The sequence below is a fragment of the Caloenas nicobarica genome, chromosome 2 (assembly GCF_036013445.1).
Source record: "Caloenas nicobarica isolate bCalNic1 chromosome 2, bCalNic1.hap1, whole genome shotgun sequence".
In the NCBI taxonomy this organism is placed as follows: Eukaryota; Metazoa; Chordata; class Aves; order Columbiformes; family Columbidae; genus Caloenas; species Caloenas nicobarica.
Window position 1 is genome coordinate 144,095,703 of NC_088246.1, and position 17,674 is coordinate 144,113,376.

The 17,674-nt window shown below is 34.4% G+C and overlaps 1 protein-coding gene across 26 annotated transcripts in view; it reads left to right on the forward strand.

The window, feature by feature from the left end:
• Positions 1 to 17,674, forward strand: part of RIMS2 (regulating synaptic membrane exocytosis 2) — a 479,246-nt gene that overhangs the window by 94,644 nt on the left and 366,928 nt on the right. For 13 of the 26 annotated variants that reach the window (XM_065627842.1, XM_065627852.1, XM_065627847.1 and 10 more), the window contains one exon: positions 6,261 to 6,272. The exons of the other annotated variants lie outside the window; for them this stretch is intronic. In XM_065627842.1, coding sequence (XP_065483914.1) covers positions 6,261 to 6,272 — 12 coding nt within the window. The remainder of the gene's footprint in view (positions 1 to 6,260; positions 6,273 to 17,674) is intronic. 26 annotated transcript variants of the gene reach the window in all.

Below are 17,674 nucleotides of genomic sequence, written 5' to 3' on the forward strand. Positions count from 1 at the left end.
TATATAGGTAAATGCACACTGAATGAGGCAGTAGACAGCAGAATGAGGTTAATGCAGCTGAGAAATTTACATGCTAAAATATTGCACAAATACAGCTCTCAGATAGATACAACTTTGCATGCAGTGAATATAAATTCCAACAGCTCAGAATGCCAATTCGATAAGACCACATTTCGCTTGAAGAGGAAGAACACAGTATTTGCCTGGCAACTTAATTAGACACATGCTGAATGCAACCTGCTATCACTTGCAGCCACTGAAACATCCTTCTCTTTTTGTCTTTGAACATCAAAAGTAAGAGATTTTCAGTTGTTTTATCAGACATAGCAACTGTGTGTGAAACACATAATGTATAAGTGAGGAACTACTCTCAGCTCCCTCTGGTTCTGTGAAAGGTTTGCGTTCTGATTATTTCTCTGGAGCTATGTTTTATTTTCAGAAAACCATCGAGTTCTTTTTGTTGAATGATTCTAACTGCAGGATTTGCAGTGTGACTATCCATATTGAGCCACAAAACAAAATTTTAGCATGCTTGTGCTAATGTGTAATCCATTTCATTCTGTTAACAATTGGCAAGCACCAAAGAATCAGTCTGTCACAATGAGGATTTCTAAGTTGCTAGGATTTGGTATAAACTTAATAATTTCCTATCAATGTAGGGGTTTTTGTTTTGTTTTGTTGGATTTGTTTGTTTGTTTTGGTTTGGTTTGTTTTTTTTTTTTTCAGTTTAGTCTGTGTAACACCTGTAAAATCTGATAACCTACAAATGTATTAATCTTTCAGGAGAATCTCAGTACAAGTATCTCTGAAATTCAGAGGACAATCTCTTAATTAGAAGTTTTGAATTCACAACTGGAGGCTGTAAAAGTTATCCTTCTAATTAGAGTGAATGTCACACCTCAGTCTCTGCATGAATAGAGTTTGTATTATCATCTATATTAAAGATTTCCGATCTGAAATCTGGTCCTGATTATGTGAAAACAATGTTAATGCCTTAGTGAACATCTGTTGTTGTTAAGACATCTATAAACAATGATCAGCTCCATTTTATTTGAGGTGATCACCCTCTTTAGTCTTTTCAAAGTTATACCCAAACTGATCAGGACTACAGTTCAGCTACTATACATCATGGTCTTTAGTACTGTTCCTCCTTCCTTCCCTGGAACGGGGTTTGGCTGCCTGTGCTCCTGGGTAGCTCTGATATGGTGCAGCTGTGACCTCAGCTCAGCCTTGGGGAAAGAGCTGTGGGAGACAGGGCTGCGATGAGCCCTGCGGGGGCTTCCACCCCTCTCCTGGGAGCTGCTCCTCAGCTCAGCTTCTGCCCGGACAGTATGGAAGTAGTGTGCTGTCCCAGCAAAACACTTCTTTAGATTGCTACATTTAATACTAACAGTAAAAGCCTTGCCACAACAATTGTTTCGAACCAGGAAATGTTGCACCTTTCCAGCCTGTTAACTTTTCTTGCAAACTAATGCCTATCAGAACTGATATTCAAAGTCTGCATTTCTGTATTGACAGCTCAGGTTCTATTGATTCTGCAAAAGAACCCCATGCTTTTCATACAAACTATGTAGATATGATCATTCCCTTCAAATGACAACTGCACAAACTATTTATGTTTTAAATTTTATTTATTTGAAACTATTTTAATTTGGTAGCTGTTTTGAATCTCAATAAGCAGCAGATGATGGTCTCAATTTTAAGAGAAGATAGGCATACTTGAACTCTTTGGTCTATTTCAAAGCTTTTAAATATCTGAGAGGTTATTATGATCTTAACACAATGAAGAACTGATAATTTTAGACAAGCTGATAATTTTAGTCACTTAAGGTGAAAAAATACTGTCTTGAAGAGTGGCTTTGACTCATGAAGTCAGATGCCAGACTGACCTTCTAATAGATTTTTTTTAAAAGGATAAGGTGTAGATATTGACTCATTCTAGATTTATTTTGAGAGTAGAATGGAATTCCAGTCATTTTGCTAACATTTCTATATGTCTGAATATTCATATTTCCCTGTAAAACTGATATTAAAATATACTTGCATTTTCACAGGGAACAGAACAAATACCACTGAAGTCTGACCAATTTGCTGCTCTTTTAGAGATCTTCTTTGAGAACTGCATTGAACAATTCTTAAATGTCTTTGGTATTGAAGGGACTGACTAGACTGTCTCTCATATGGTCAGTCATGTCACTACTTGCATTGTACTTCTCTGAACTCAAGAATGTTTAATTAGCAATGTGGAGGAGGTTGCTGAGAAGCTGGAGGTAGTCTTAGGTGTTCAGTGTTCAGTAAAGTGTGGTGCCTCGTCTTGAACTTCCCATGTCTTTATATTTCTTAGCCTGTTTCGGAAAACAGACTCTTCATCCTCGACATTATTCAACATAGGTAGATTATGTGAACCAAGTCTTGATTACTGTTATCACCACAGTGTGAATGACAGGATTTGGAGTCTTAACTGTGCTTTCCAAGGCATCAATTTTTGGAATTACTGCTTTATGCTGGAAAGCTTACACTTATATGGTGAAGTGTTTGAGACTCTTCATTATGCCATTAATTTCTGAGAAAAGACTTTCATCTTCTTTTAATATATAGTTTATAAATACATATATATATATATATAATTTTAATTGTTGCCTAAGTGGTGCTTTTACTTTGAGCTAACATTTGAGCTAACAGAGAGTGAGACTTCGACTGATAATATCTTTGATATATGACAATTACTGATTAGCCATGATTTTCACTAATGTAGTCTGAGTTTCTAGGAAATGTGAGTCATGTTCTCCTTGCTTACAATCTTATGATGCATTCAGTATCTGTTTTATCTTTTCTGTGATTGAAGTTAAGTCCAGGTTTTGGAAACTCTCGATTTGAAGACAAATTAAGATTTGGCAAAATGAGAGAGTGATGCAACAGAACAGTATTACCAGGTCAATATTTATGAGCCATTAGTTTCTAACATTAGAACCTCCTGGCACAAGATTAGGTGTTAGAAAAACTGCCTCAAAACTCTTAAAGTGTCCTTTCTAAAACATACGTCAGTGTTGCAGTGAGAGTTTGTTTCCTTCTTTTTTTTTTCTTTCTTTTTTTTTTTTTTTTTTTAAATTTCTGAGTAATCTCTATTACGGGTCTGCATGTATACTCCATTATGTTGTTATTTGAGTTTACTTTTCTGGTATGAATTTACATTTCTTCTTGTGTATTATGGTTTCACTCCTCATAAGTGTTTTAAAAATCCTCTTATCTTAGGTGAAAACTGAGTGAAAAAATAGATTAGAACATAATTCATAGTGTGAAGAGATGCAGGTCATCTGTGTGCTTGCAGAAGACTATTAGAATAATTAATAGGTAAAATTTTCTATACATAATTATCACTTATGATTTGGCTAGACTGGCATACTATGATAGAACAGCATAAAAGTAGTCAGGACAATGGGTAGATTTTATTAGCCATTTTTGGAATAGAGATAAAATTGGGAAAGAAATCCCTATAAATGACAAAACAAAATGTTTAGGTGTACTGTATGTAAGAGACAGTTATTTAAAAAGGGTAATATAGCTAGATTTTCTTCATGGTTGAGAAAGAATAGAATCATAGAATAATCTCTTGCTCAAAGAGTGTTGTATTATATGAGTTTTCAGAAGGCCTTGCCCAGTTGAGTTTTGAATCTTCAGGGATGGAGACTCTGAGCAACCAGTTCCAGTTCTTGACCACTCTCATGGCTGAAAAATAGAAGAAAAATTTCCTTTTATCTAGTCTGAATTTCCTGTATTGTAAGTTGTATTTATTGCCTTTTATCCCATGCTTCAGTGTGTATCTTTGAGGAGAATACTACACATAATATTACTTGTCACAAAATGACCAGACTATGGATCTTATGTAGTGAAAATTGTAAGGAATTAACACTTTCAAAATAGCATAACTTCTAAGCATTTTCTTCAAATATTATGCACCTTATTTATAGTCTGTTCTAAAGTGTTAGGGATAGTGGTGCAGTGCAGAAGATGAAAAGCAGAAGGTAAAACTGAAGACATTGAAAGTTATTACACCATTAAGGATGTTTTCTTAAGGATCTTGCCCCTTTTGAAAATTTATATAAGTTTTAACCTCTTTTACTTAATATTTACATTTTTCATTCATTATTGATTGTTTTAAAGATGTTCCCGTTTACTAGTTTGAAATATCACTGTGTCTGCCTCTCATTTTTGTGAAACCTGCTACCTTTACTTTTTTATTCAGTTTAATTTATTTAAAATCTTAATCTTTATCACGTGCTATTTTACCTACTGTGTCTTACTGGAGTTTATTTAATATTTTCACGTTCTTTTGTATTAAAATTTTATATTTAATTGCTCTCTGCATCCTTAAAGTGGGGAGCTGGACTATTCTGACTTAATTGCTCTTCTGTGCTTGCCTCTTCCTGCAGCTGTGAGACATTCACTAAGAAAGCAACCTAATCAGACATTTACAATTTTAAAAATTTCTTAGCCTCTATGCTAAAAATACATGCTTATGGATTATACTCCTCTTGCATAGTAGGGTATATTTCATCAGAGGTGAGGATGAGAAATCGAGGCACTAGATGTTTCCATTCAAAGTATCTATGAACAACTACTGCCACTCTTATTGCAGTGGGACAAGAAGCCCTGCTAGGAAAGTAGCAGAACACCCGATGCTGTGCAGATAAATATGTCTTTGCACACAGAGTGATAATGCTTAGAAGTCCTGTGATTTAGATAGCTTTCAATTATATATCCTATTTGTATAATTGAGAATACCACTAAAACTCCCAACATATTTGAAAATACTTTGATCTTTTACCACTGTACATAAAATCATAGAGTAAGTTGGGTCAGATGTGACCTGTGGGGGTTATCTAGACCAATATCTTCCTCCAAGTATGATTAACTTTGAAGTTAGACCAGGTTTTCAGGATCTTGTCCAACTGAGTTGTAAAAATCTCCAAGGATGGAGAGTTGTCTTTGGGCAATCACTTTTAGTGCTTAACCACTCTTGTGATTTTTGTTTTCACTTCTGTCCAATCCAATCCCCTGATTGTTGCATTTTGTCCTTTAGCTGTGCATCTTCAAGAAAATTCTGGCTTTGTCTTCCCTATAGCTCACGTTTAAGTAGTTGAGGAATGCAAGTAATTTCCCTGTTCCCGCACCCTTCCCTACCCCAGCCTTCTTCTGGCTAAACAAGCGTATTTCCCTCAGCTTCTCCTTATATATTGTGTGCTCCACTGCCCTGACTGTCTTGGTTGACCTCTTGTATTTTCTCCGGTTTACTTGTGTCTCTAGTATTAGAGGGAACTTAAAACTTCTATAAGAACATAAAGTTACATGTCATATAGGTGTCTGAATGACAAAGCTATAAAATGAGTTGTCACCCTTTCTTGGTGAGCAGTTGTATTTCCAACATGGCTAAGTGCTTAATTGCATGCCTAGATTTAGTCTCCGTGTTGGCATGTGAAATTAAGGTATCAGAAAAAAATCATCATTCACAAAAATGGGACTGAAAGCATTTTGAATATTTTCATTTTCAAAAGTATTTTTCCATTTTACAATTTTAGACAGCTAAAAGGTCAATTCCTTCAAGGGAAATAATAATAAATGGGAATGTTTGTGTTTAATATTTATGGATATGAAAAAGTATAAATAACACAGATCTGATATAACATACAGTAAACACTTGTGACAAACTCTGTCACCTAGTGCTTTAAAACTCTAGTATTTTAAAGATGTGTTGAGTTACTAACATGCAGTTATGCCATTATGCACACCCTTCGTCTGGCAGCAGTAAACAGACGCTCTTCATTTTGCTGGACTATTTGCAAGTGCCAAGGGTTGATGCATGCTAATCATTTGCAATGCTGGGGTCTAAGGCATGCAGAGCTAAATTCTGCATCCCTTTTACAAGACACTCCATTTATTTTATTAAGGTAATTAGAAGATGGATCCCAAATTATTTTCATGAAAATAATTTTCTTTGTGCAATTTCTTTTGTACAAATATTTTCTTTGATATATAAAATCATCTCAATTTCACTTACGAAAGGATTAAGAAGATTATTAAAATGTCGTATTTTTACTAGATCTTCACTACTTGGGGAAATAAGACAGATATTTATTCCTTTGATATTTGTTTGTTTGTTTTACTAACAAATACTACTGCTTGCTTTCAAAATGAAAGTGACTCTTCCCTTCTTTTTCTTTTTTCTGTCCTTTCTTTCTCGCTTTCGTGGATATGAACTCCAGGAGGACAAAGTGGTTAGAGCCTTTTTTCTGTCTAAAGTTCCTTTCTTTTATGGGTAAACTGATTTCCTGGCCCACATTTGCTTTCATTTACACAGGTGTAATTCCTGCTGAAGGCAAGGGGAGTTACTGTCATTGAAATGAAAGCAATGTTTGGCTTGAAAGGCTTACCTGTTTTTCAGATAACTTACTAATAACCTGTGAGTTGTTGTGAACATTATGCATGATATCCTGCTCTGTTTGCAGCTTTTATGAGCTTGCTCCTACTTTTCCTTTAGTTTTGCAATATGATATGTGCACAGTTTAGGAAAATGAGCTAGGTAATTGTCTCATAGGTGTTTCTCTTACAAAAATACAAATTTTATCGAAGTGAAATAAAGTTTTTAAACTTAAATTTTATTAAATTCTTTCACCCTGTGGTAGGGATGTTTGTACCATTGATATGTATGCACTCAACATTTTAGCTTGTAACTTTTTTTTAGCATGGTATTTCAGTTTTGACTTTATTCACAATACAATTAGATACCAGTAAACATTAAGAAAATAATTATTTTAAACATTTAGGAATATGCCAGCAATGTAATGGAATTATCCATTAACATATAAATTATTTTCTAAATTAAATGGTATGTAGGCATTCCTAAAATATAGTGCACGTATTGTATTGAGCATAATGTTGAAATAATTTTAGATGTTATGCTTGTCACTGACACTGCATTTGTCTTGCTAATGTTACACCTACAATAAATATTTTAATTGCATTTTATTTTAGCTATGTTTAGAAAGGGTAGTATAAAGCTGAATTTGAGAATAAGCCTAGATATATTTCAATATTTTACCAAATTAAATGTGATTTTTTTTTTTTTTAATAACAGAGTTGAGAAAACTACCTGAGCTAGTGTGAATCTGTTCCTCTGTGAAAATCTCTGATGTATTCTAAAGAACTGCAGTTACAAAAGTGACTTGCCCTGTACTGCTTGTAAAATAAGTTCTTATTTTAGATGAAGAAAAGAAATTCTTTATTGTTCACAGGCATTTAGTGAATGTATACACAGCAAAGTCTTTTACTACAATAAATGGATTTTTTTCTAACTGATAGCACCGTCAAAGCTCGTGTTTAACTCACATGTATGGTTCAGAAATACACTGTGTTAATACAGAAGTTGTAAGTTATCTGCTGGTTTTGCCCTCTAGGAAAAACATCCTAAATGGTAAACCCACATACTGGTCCCCTCGTCTGTTAGAGGGTTAAATAGTTTTCTTTTGGCCTGCATTATTAGTTTTTCACAATTAAAAGGCTGTGAACTCATAGAAGCTATGAAGTAACACCAGTTCCTAGAATATAGAGGTAGCTGTAGGGTACAAAATGTAGATGAATAAAAGGAACAATTTTATTCTTGAAGAATTTACATTTGCAGTATAATCTTGTAAGTAACTGAGGCATGCTGACAGTATTCCCCAGTCAATTCAAGAACTGGTGCCTGTGAGGTACTCATTTATATTGTAGCGATATCAAATCCTAAATTGGCTTGGAAAAGAAAAGGAGTGAAGGAGGTAATGGTAAGAAGGTTGTATGATTATTTAGTTTTACCATGGACATGTGTTAAGGAGGGACGGGACAGGAATTTCTCTAGCTAATCAACTGGTTAGGTTTTTCCATAAAAAATGGTGGTGTATCAGTTGGTTTAGGTAATATCCGTTTCTGTTGATTTTGAAAGAGATGTTTTGGAAGTTACGAAGACAGAAAGAAAATAAGTATTTAAGGTCAACTTTTTCACAACTACATTGTGAAGGAGAGACAGCAGTGGTATTCATCTTGCTATTTTAGCGCTAACAGTAAGGTTAAAAACCCTGGTGTATTTCATGAAGATATCATCAAAATAGGTCCTTCAATATAAACAAGATTTTTAAATTTTGTGTGATACATCATTTACCAGTAGGTTAAAACAGTTAGAGAATCCTTAATATTACTGGTTATCTTTCATTTTCCAGTATTAGCATATCAGAGAAGCTGTGAATTCTAGTATTTCTTAACAGGTCTGTTCTGTATTTTGTAACTGTAGAATGGCATCTTCAATCTACAGGACTCCTAGATAAAGCTATAGAAACTTAGTGACTGGTGGTGGTATGTTGACCCAATTAAACAATATGGATTTGGAAAACAAGGTGTATTCAAAGCATCACATCTGTGAGGAGTTAGAGAGAAGAAAGACATTTTAGTATGTCCCCTGTAAAAGTCTGGCCACATCTTTTGATAAAGATTAAGATTGCAGCGAAAACCTGGGACAGCACAGGGTGTTGAATGATTGGGACAATCATGCACCAAACTACTGGTGCTATTTATGGTGGTGGGGAATGGAGCTGGACGTGAATTCTGACTGTGGTGTAATGTTGCAAAGGTACCATTAAACATTCACAGGAAGGAACTTATTTTACATATGAAAACCACTTTGGAGTGTAAAGCTCACTGTGCTTTTTTCCACAAAGAATGTGGAAATGACTAATGAATGTTCCAGTCCTTCATTAGTCTGGTATCACAATATATAAAAAAGCAGTTTTGGCAAAATGGAGACCCAGATATGTCAGAAAAGAATAATTTATGTTAAGTTATAAAAGAGTAAGGTCACGTCTGAGAAGTAAACAGTTGATTTTTTTTTTTTTAATTGAGAATATTGTGGTTAGTGAATTTTTCCTATCTTCTGAATTTTTTTTTCTTCAAATAACAAAGGTACATTTTCAAGATTTTCCTGAAGTTGTGTCACTTATTCAATCAAAATGTGACTGTGAGGTAGAGAAATGCGCTTTGAGAAACCAGAGTCAATTAAGGATGATTGAAATTAAGTTTATTTCAAAAAATATTCACAGGATCATCTTCCTTTTACAGAGATTTTGATGATTATATTCCTAACAAAATAACATTATTAAAATGAGCAACACCATTAGCTAGAGTAGTGAAATTGTATGGCTATATCATTGGAAATCATGGAAGGTCCAATTAAACAGATGAGGAACTAAGAAGTGCAATACGGTTTGTGTCAAAACGTATTTTCATTGCAAATAGTTGAAAATGAAGAAGTAGTAGCATATTTTAATTCTGACTGAGTGTTATCCTGAATTTAAATGAAATTATATACTACATACCTTTACTTGGAGGCAGTGGCTTTAAAGTAATCACTGGTATTTCTGGGGAAAACAAATAGGTAAGCAACCTGATAGAGAAAGTTTTTGGAAACTGTCGGCAGCAGAAGACGTGATTGCTTCTGATTTAGGTTCCTTTACTTGCTGGTCATGATCAGGCTTTTAAAAGCTTTGATAAAATCCCTGTGTATAGTTATGAACATTTGAGGTTTAAATACATCAATTCATGTTTTGTTTTTCAAGTGTTCATTTTCTTATTGTTTGTTTAATAACTGTCTCAGGTATAGAGCTAAAAAGACCAGTTTTATGATTCCAGTTAGATGCAACTTAATTAAACTACATGGAAACATTTGCAACAAGTGCTGTTTAGGTCAGCTCTGATGTGTTTGTAAAAGAGGGAAAATCTCTTTCTGGATTAGGCAATATCTGTTGCTGATAGTGAAATGTGGCGTGTTGTGTGGGTTTTTTTGTGTTGTTTTTGTTGTTGTTGTTTTGTTTTGTTTCATTTTGTTTTTCTTTGTTTGTGGTTTTGTTTGTTTTGTTTGTTTGTTAGTTTGTTTTTCCCTCCATCCCTGAAGTTGTTGATTGTTTCTCATAAAACTGGAGTCAACAGAAGAAAAAAAAAGATGTATATGTGTGTTTATGATACAGAGAAAACGTGTTTTTTAAAAGCTGAAGGAGAAAGGGGACTTCAGAGAAACTATGATTCCTTCATGTTCCTGCTAGTGAGAGGAAGTAATTCTCAGTTTTCTTGCATCGCCTTCATTCAGTGCTAGGAAGAATCATTTCCTGAGAAAGCACTGATGGCACTGGAACCTAATCTGGAGTCCATCAGAGAAAGTGGAAAGACTGAACTACTTGGTATTAATCTCACAGATTCTAACACAGACCTGTTACTCAAACTGGAAGCAGAGCTTTTCTTTTCATAGCTGTATTTCTGCATAAACAATTAAACACTTTGCTTGCTGGTCATGATCTGGCTTTTAAAAACCGATAAAATCCATGTACAGTCTCTAGTTATGGGCATTTGATGTTTAGATACCTCAATTCATGTTTTTCAAGTGTTTATTTTCAAGGGATATGTTTTAACATGACATGAAATGGGGTTCTGATAATTCCTCTGTTCCTTCATCTCTCTTACTGGGTTCAGGAAGTTGTTTTGAGGGAAACTGTTTTAGTCTGCTTCACATAGTTCAACAGAACTATTTATAATTCTGTAAAGGATAAATCTGAGGAGCAATGCTAGGGAACTGCCTCCTTGTTCTGTCTTTATCTTCTGTGCAAGTGGATAAAACATTTGAGACTTACCTTGACATAAGTCTGCTACCTTTGTAATGTATACCTTTTGAAATACTTACGACACAGACCAATAGCTTGTCTTTAAAAAACAAGTCTTCAACCTTCACCAGTCTTAAGAACTTGCAGAATTTCTTAAATGAAATCTCAAAGACTTCTCTAAGCAAATTCAGAATCAAATGTATTTACTAAATAGTTTCCTAGGTTAATTTCCCTAATATCTTAACTGACTTTGTATTTTTATTTGAATTTTAATCATTAGATGAAATTTTAATAACTTTTGAGATTCCTAGGCAGAATTCAGAAAACAGCAATTAATTTTAGCAAACTTTTAGCAGAAGAACTTTTAGCAAATTCTGTATAAAATTACATCAGAAAAGATCAAAAGCAATCATCATAGGGCATTATTCTCCCTCCCTTTGTCTTACTGCAGTCCCCAGTTTTCCTTCACCATGTTCCTCTAAAAGCATTTTGGAGAGTTGGCAACTTAGACCTTCCTGTCTTGGGCCGCTTGTCCCAGGCTGTTCTCTGATCCTATTTCTCATGTATCCATTTGTCTAATATTGTCTCCTTTATCGTACTGTGTTCAGAGCTCACTCTTGTTTCCTTTGTCACTACAGAATGAACCTCCAGTAGCAGAAGGTGCTTTTAATGAACACAGCACTGAAAGCTCACAGTTTTTCTGTCTTCTGTTTCTTGGGGCTGGAGTGCAAAACATAAATAAAATGGACTCTCTGTAAATATGTTTAAATACTAAGTTGCTTTCTTTTCTCTCTGTGAAAATTACTGTGATTGCACAGTCAAATCATGTTCTCTACTCGAAAATATGTTACCTAGCTTTCAATTTTCACTGTATCCAAGACTGTCATGATGCGATGTAATAGAATGTAGTCAGTACACACACATCTTGTTAAAGTTGCAGATTTAAACTTGCTTGACATCCTTATGAAGACCACACATAGCCAATGCATCCTACTGATGGCTAAACTGACATACAAATGTTTTCCCTAAATTAGGTGCCATGGTGCCATGTATTGTTAACTTTGATGGCCTTACTGTCATACTAAGATACACTCTCTGTTGGCCATCACGGTCAAGAAACATGGAGATTACACTACACTGTAGTCCAACTTCCTTTTGACTTCTGTGAGCTGCTGAAGAACTTGGGGGACAGGGGGAAGGAATGAGAAGGAATGAGAGTTCTTTTTTCCCCCCTCCCCCCGCCCCCTCCACTGTAATGCCCTTTGCCTCATTTTCTCATGCACAGATCAATGACATACACTCCACAGTGTTCAAGGAGAGTGTGTGGTCCTAGGAATTGCCAGTCTCCTTTCCCAGCTTCTCCTGTATTTGAAAGTTATTTGGAAAATAAAAATAAAACAACTTCATGACACAATAGAGCTTCAAAATGGTTTTAAATAGTTCAATCTGATGACTACATGGGGTTTTATATCTATGTAATAAGACTTTGCTTATGTTAGCAAGGCCCATGCTTGGAGAACACTCTCGGATGTGTTTTTATGCTTAAGAATAAACAGAAAACTAACTAGAAGAGTAAGTCAAAATCTTTTTACAGTCATATATGTACTTAGATGAGCAAAGGTTTATGTGCCCCCAAAATTTTATAACTTTTTCACCTACAACAGCTAGTGTATAAGGTACTAGCTCCTCCTATAAACCTTGTCCTGTACATGCATGAATTTCCAAAAAGCATTAGAGTTGATTTAGAGAGAGTCTGATGGAATTAGAGGGGATGGCTTTCATTTTGCTAAATATTTCTCCTATTCTGAAAACACTAGAAATTTATCTTCTAATTTCAAATTGTGCAAAATAGATTAATTTCCATTTAAATTCTTCTTTAAGCTATCCTAAAATAATCGTATATTAAATAGTGTATGGAAACAGTGTAATAGCAATATATATTTTATCATATCAACAAATTTTCACTTTCATGTTTGTTGAAATTAATAGAGCTATTTGCAGTTCTGGAACTATAAGATGAAACAGTTCTTGAGCAGTAAGTTATTTTTGCCACCTCTTGCAATATTCAGAAACCATATCATGTGCTATTATGTTCCAGGTGTAGACCTTTATCAAAGGTAGCTCAGCAAATTCCTTGTCTCAGTCCCGGGTGTGTAACAGCACACCTAGGACTCTTTGGACACAGTTAGACATTATGGCACAGCAGGGGATGGTATAAATGTTTAATTACCTAGATTCAGCTTCATTGGCTGGAAACCAGTGCCTATATATATAAATAATGAAGACATTGTTAGTAATAGAATAAAGCAGCAAACCTCCCAAGGCACATTTGTTTGTTTGTTTGTTTGTTTCCTCAACTGTTTACTTAGAGCTTTATTTAGCTAGTGTCTTCAAGGAACAGTGTATTGAAAGGTTGAAGAATTAAATGAAAAAGGACTTGCTTTGGGTTAGTATCGTCTGTTATTTAGATGAGAAAATGAATTTGTATGGCAAGCATCTGTTGATATATCAGATATTGGATGCACAGGCAAGACAGTTATTCAGCATATTATGAGTGACTTTATGTAGACAACTTCATCAAACATTTGACTTTAGCACATTCATGGAGAAATTGAAATAAATGTGAAAAATACTGTCTTTAGACAGTACCTATGAAGTATAAATAGCAGGGTATTTGAAAATTAAAAATTCCTTGAAGTATCATAAAGATGCCTTCATTCAGCATCAAGGAGATCTATGAAAAAGCCTGGATTTCAGGTAGCTAATTCAATTTCAGTCAATTGATGTATGCTAATGTTTGTAGTTTTTTTTGAGAATTGGTTTTGTGTAGTTCACGAGTCCGCCTCATTTTAAATCTGCAAGAAAAAAAAATACCTATGCTTTCTAAACACAATTAAAATTAACAGAAGCTCTGTTTGATGTTGTGGATAATATGCTTTCACAAAATAAATCCCTAGAGGTTTTTTATACTGATAGAGTCTTAGATGTATCTTTATTAATTGAAATTAAAATAAATGACTAAGATTCTAACTATACAGCTACACCTCTCATTTGTCTTTAAGTGTTTAAACTTGGGCAGGGTTAATCACTAGTGTTCATTTAACCTGTTCATCTTTCAGTTTCAGTGTAATTGCTACATAACTTCAGAGTCATGACCTGGTTAATTAAGGTGTTCTTGCTCTCAGATACTTGGTCATGTGATTATGGAAGATGATATTTATTGTTCTTAATGCTTTGGATTTCTTACAGTTCAAGGTAAGGAACGTATGGTATCTTTCCAAGAGGTCAGAATAGTTTTACCTCTACATCGAAGACAGGGTTCAAATGCTTTTTTCTGCCAACGTGTACAAGTGTCTAGTTGTCTGTTTGCATTCAGCATTAATACTTTCTTAAACTCTGACACCATGATGATTATATATCTTTTTTAACAAAATATTTTTGCTCTATAGTTGGGAAGGAAATTCCTCTAACTCTGCTTTTAATTCTTTTTTAGTTTTATCTAATCTTGACTTTGCTTCTTTTTGTCATGGCCATCATTGGGAGAGGCCAAAGAAAACTTTCACTGGATGTCTGGCCTTAGTCATTTGGAGAGAGTGTAATTGTTTGCATTGTTATTAAAATATTTGTAGCAAAAAAGTGAAAATTTGCTTACAATTTAGCCTACAGAACCAGACAGCAATCTGGAGTGCGCATTAAAAATGTCTAAAAAAATTAATTTTTATTCAAGAGAAAGTACTTTATTACTATAGACCATGTTGCAAAGAGATTTTTTTTTTTTGGTAATCTATGTTTCTGGGCTCTTTCTAGATGAATATGATTATTTTTTGGTTTATAGCTTCTTCATGGATTTATCTTAAGTAGCTATTTATAAGAGACTTTGAAATAAAACAGGTATGATCCTGCAACATTAGGCTTCTGTAATCTTATTGTGCCAAAAGCTTAACAAAATACCATAGATACATTTTGTATTGTGAATAGCATTCTGATACTTCTATTGTAGTTGTGTCACAAATTTAAAGTTCAATTTGAAGTAAGAACAAATCCAAGAGTATTAGGCTTTTCTTTCTCCTATAACTTTTAGCTTTTATTAACATTATTTATTAATCCTTCATTTTCATGTTTAGTACAACACTACTAGTGCAGATTATCTGGGTATTAGGAAAACCTTGTGTAAATGAAACACGTTAACCTTTTTAGTAAAGATCAAAAGACGTGATCCTTGTTTTCAGTGATTTAAAAATAGATATACTTTTATTTACTGGTTACCATTCAGATCAGTATGGGATTCTGTTAGTTGAAGCCTCCTATAGAGCACGGGTGACATACTGAACAAAGAAGTCTTTGAACTAACTGGGTCCTTTAATGATAAAGACCCAGACCTCAACATAAATGTATTTTTTTGGCTCTGTGGAGCATATCTGTGGAGTGTATGTCCCTCAGAAGTGATCTGCTGCAAGATATTTTAAATCACAGGTGTCGTAAAAGTTCTGTGATCAGTCTTTCAGATCTCTGTGGTATTTTGTCAAGATTGCTCCTAAATAACTAAATAAAAAGATAACTAGAGAAATATGCATTTGACTGGAAAGCATGCAGTGTCTAAACCAATTGAGAATAATAGTACTGTAAATCTGAATGTAGTCTGCAGTGATGAAATTAGCAAGCACAGGAAATACAGCATTCAAGGACGGTGACTGATCCAAACCCACTGCCCCAATGTGCCACCTTGTTCCTGTCACTGTGATAATGCTCTCAACAAGTGAAATGTTGTAGGGACCTACTTTTCTCTAGCCTCTAATTACCTTGGGAAAGTTTTCTTCACATCTGTTTATGTGGAAACACAGAGCTAGATGACATGCACATATTGTAAATTTGTAATTTACGTTGTAAGTACCTGTGCATATGCCTGCAGTAGTTCTCACAGCTGACGCTGAATTGAAAGAGTGTCTCTGGGCCAGAAGGAAGACAATTGTGTATAAATCTGTGAGTATCCTCTTAGTGATCTCCCCAAAGCTAGTATTTCTCACCTTGTTACCAGCAGTCCTGGCACATGAGAAGGAATCCAACATTGAATTTTGGGCATTAATAGAACTCAAACACATTTTGTTTTTAGACAGCCCTGATGTAATTTGGAGAGTTTTTTAAAACTACTAGACACGAAGCATCCTTTTTTGCTCAAAGTGAAAGTACAGCTCTTTCCACGTACACCGAAATAATTTGGTCCATATCTGATCATATGCTTCTATTTTGTTACAATAAACCTTAAAGCCATCCTTTAGGAAGTTCATGATATCATATGAAATGTCATGACTTGCCTAGTTAGTTCTACCCCCCCATCATATGAAAAATGTGCAGTGAGATCTTTGTTATGCCTTTAGAGTTGTGGTGGTCCAGCCAGGGAGCCGTGGCTATTATTCTTAAAGCCTGAGGAGATGCTAAAACTTCCTGAGACTTGCGCCATGTATCCAGCCTTTACTAGATTCTCTACAGCTAATTAGAAAGCAATTGCAATCATGCTACTTAGACAAGGACCTTATTTGTTACTATTGTAAGTTCATAAAAAGTAGTTTTACTGTGACATAGAAACTATGTTTTCCTGTGTCTTTCATCCTTGTAGTTGTGTGTGATCATGTTCAAACTCTGGTTATAGTTGTATGTTTGGTGATGCTAATTTTGATGCGAGCAGTTCTTCCTCTCTCTTATGTGCCATATACTTATGGGAAATTAACTTGTCAAATAGGACTGAAGACATAACTGATCCCAATAAATTCTGCAAATAGATCTATAGTAGTTGAAAAATACTTGCCTTTCCAATCATGTCAGCCCAGTTCCAAGGAATCTTTTAAGTTACTGAGGTTTGATTTCATCTTCATCATGTTTTTTTTTTAACAATCACTGAAATTGCATAAATGTGGGGTTTTATTTGCCTGTATATAATTTGAAGAAATCATCCATCAGAGTTATGAAATTAATGCTATGTCCATGTGAGGACCCTGGTCTGAAGGAATAAAAATGATGAAAGTAACTAGTTTTCTTGGCTTGTTTTTTTGACTAGAATGATTTTAGCAAATTTAGAAAAAATCATAGAAAACTTAGAAAAGTGCATATCCTTACTCTATAGGCTTTATAGAATGCGCACTCCTCTGGTCATCAATTTAAATATTTTACCATTTTCTGACCCTTAAAGAAGTGTAGCAGATTAGGACTTTGGACAAAAGAACTGCTATTTTACTTCTTTTGGTTGCAGTGTAACTGCACAAAGAATTTATTTTTTTTTTTTTTAAATTGCAATTCATTCATTGAAGTAATTTCTCTCTGAACCAAAACTTCTGTCTTTTCTGCTAGGACATTTGAGGATGCTCAGGAATTTACCATGAATACATGAGAAGAAACTATGCAGTACTATTTTTTTTTTATGTTCCTCTTGTAAAATTTGAAAGTGTGCATACTTTTTGCTTTCAGAAATCAGAGCAGGTGTGCATTTACTACAGTGAGGTTAGCTATCTGTGAGTTACTCTCTCAAAAACAGTGTTATTCAACAAACATTTTTCAAGCAATATAATTCTGAACCAGATATAAAAAAAATTCTATCATACTGCTTCAAAACTGATGACAGAGTTTCCATTGTTCACTACTATTAGCTGATTTGGAGTTACAGCAGGATACAGCGGGCTGTAAATCATATATCAGCTGTGTCATGAGAACATGCTTTTCAGATTAGGTACATTAACATTGGTAGCCTTATTGCTTTCAAATTTAACTAGTATTGATGTATTTTTAAATTTATTTTTATTATTTTTTTTTTCCCCTAGAAGAGTGCTTTCCTTCCCTCGTTTGAAAATCTGAGTCACATAGAATCAATCTTAGGGAGATTTATCTCTTAGTGGCAGTTTACTTGAAGTTGAAACAACTTTGCCTTTGCAAATATAGACTATAATGGGGGGAGCCCTCGATCTTTCAGATTTTATTTTTTACAATTCACCATTTTAAAAAAATCTTTTGAA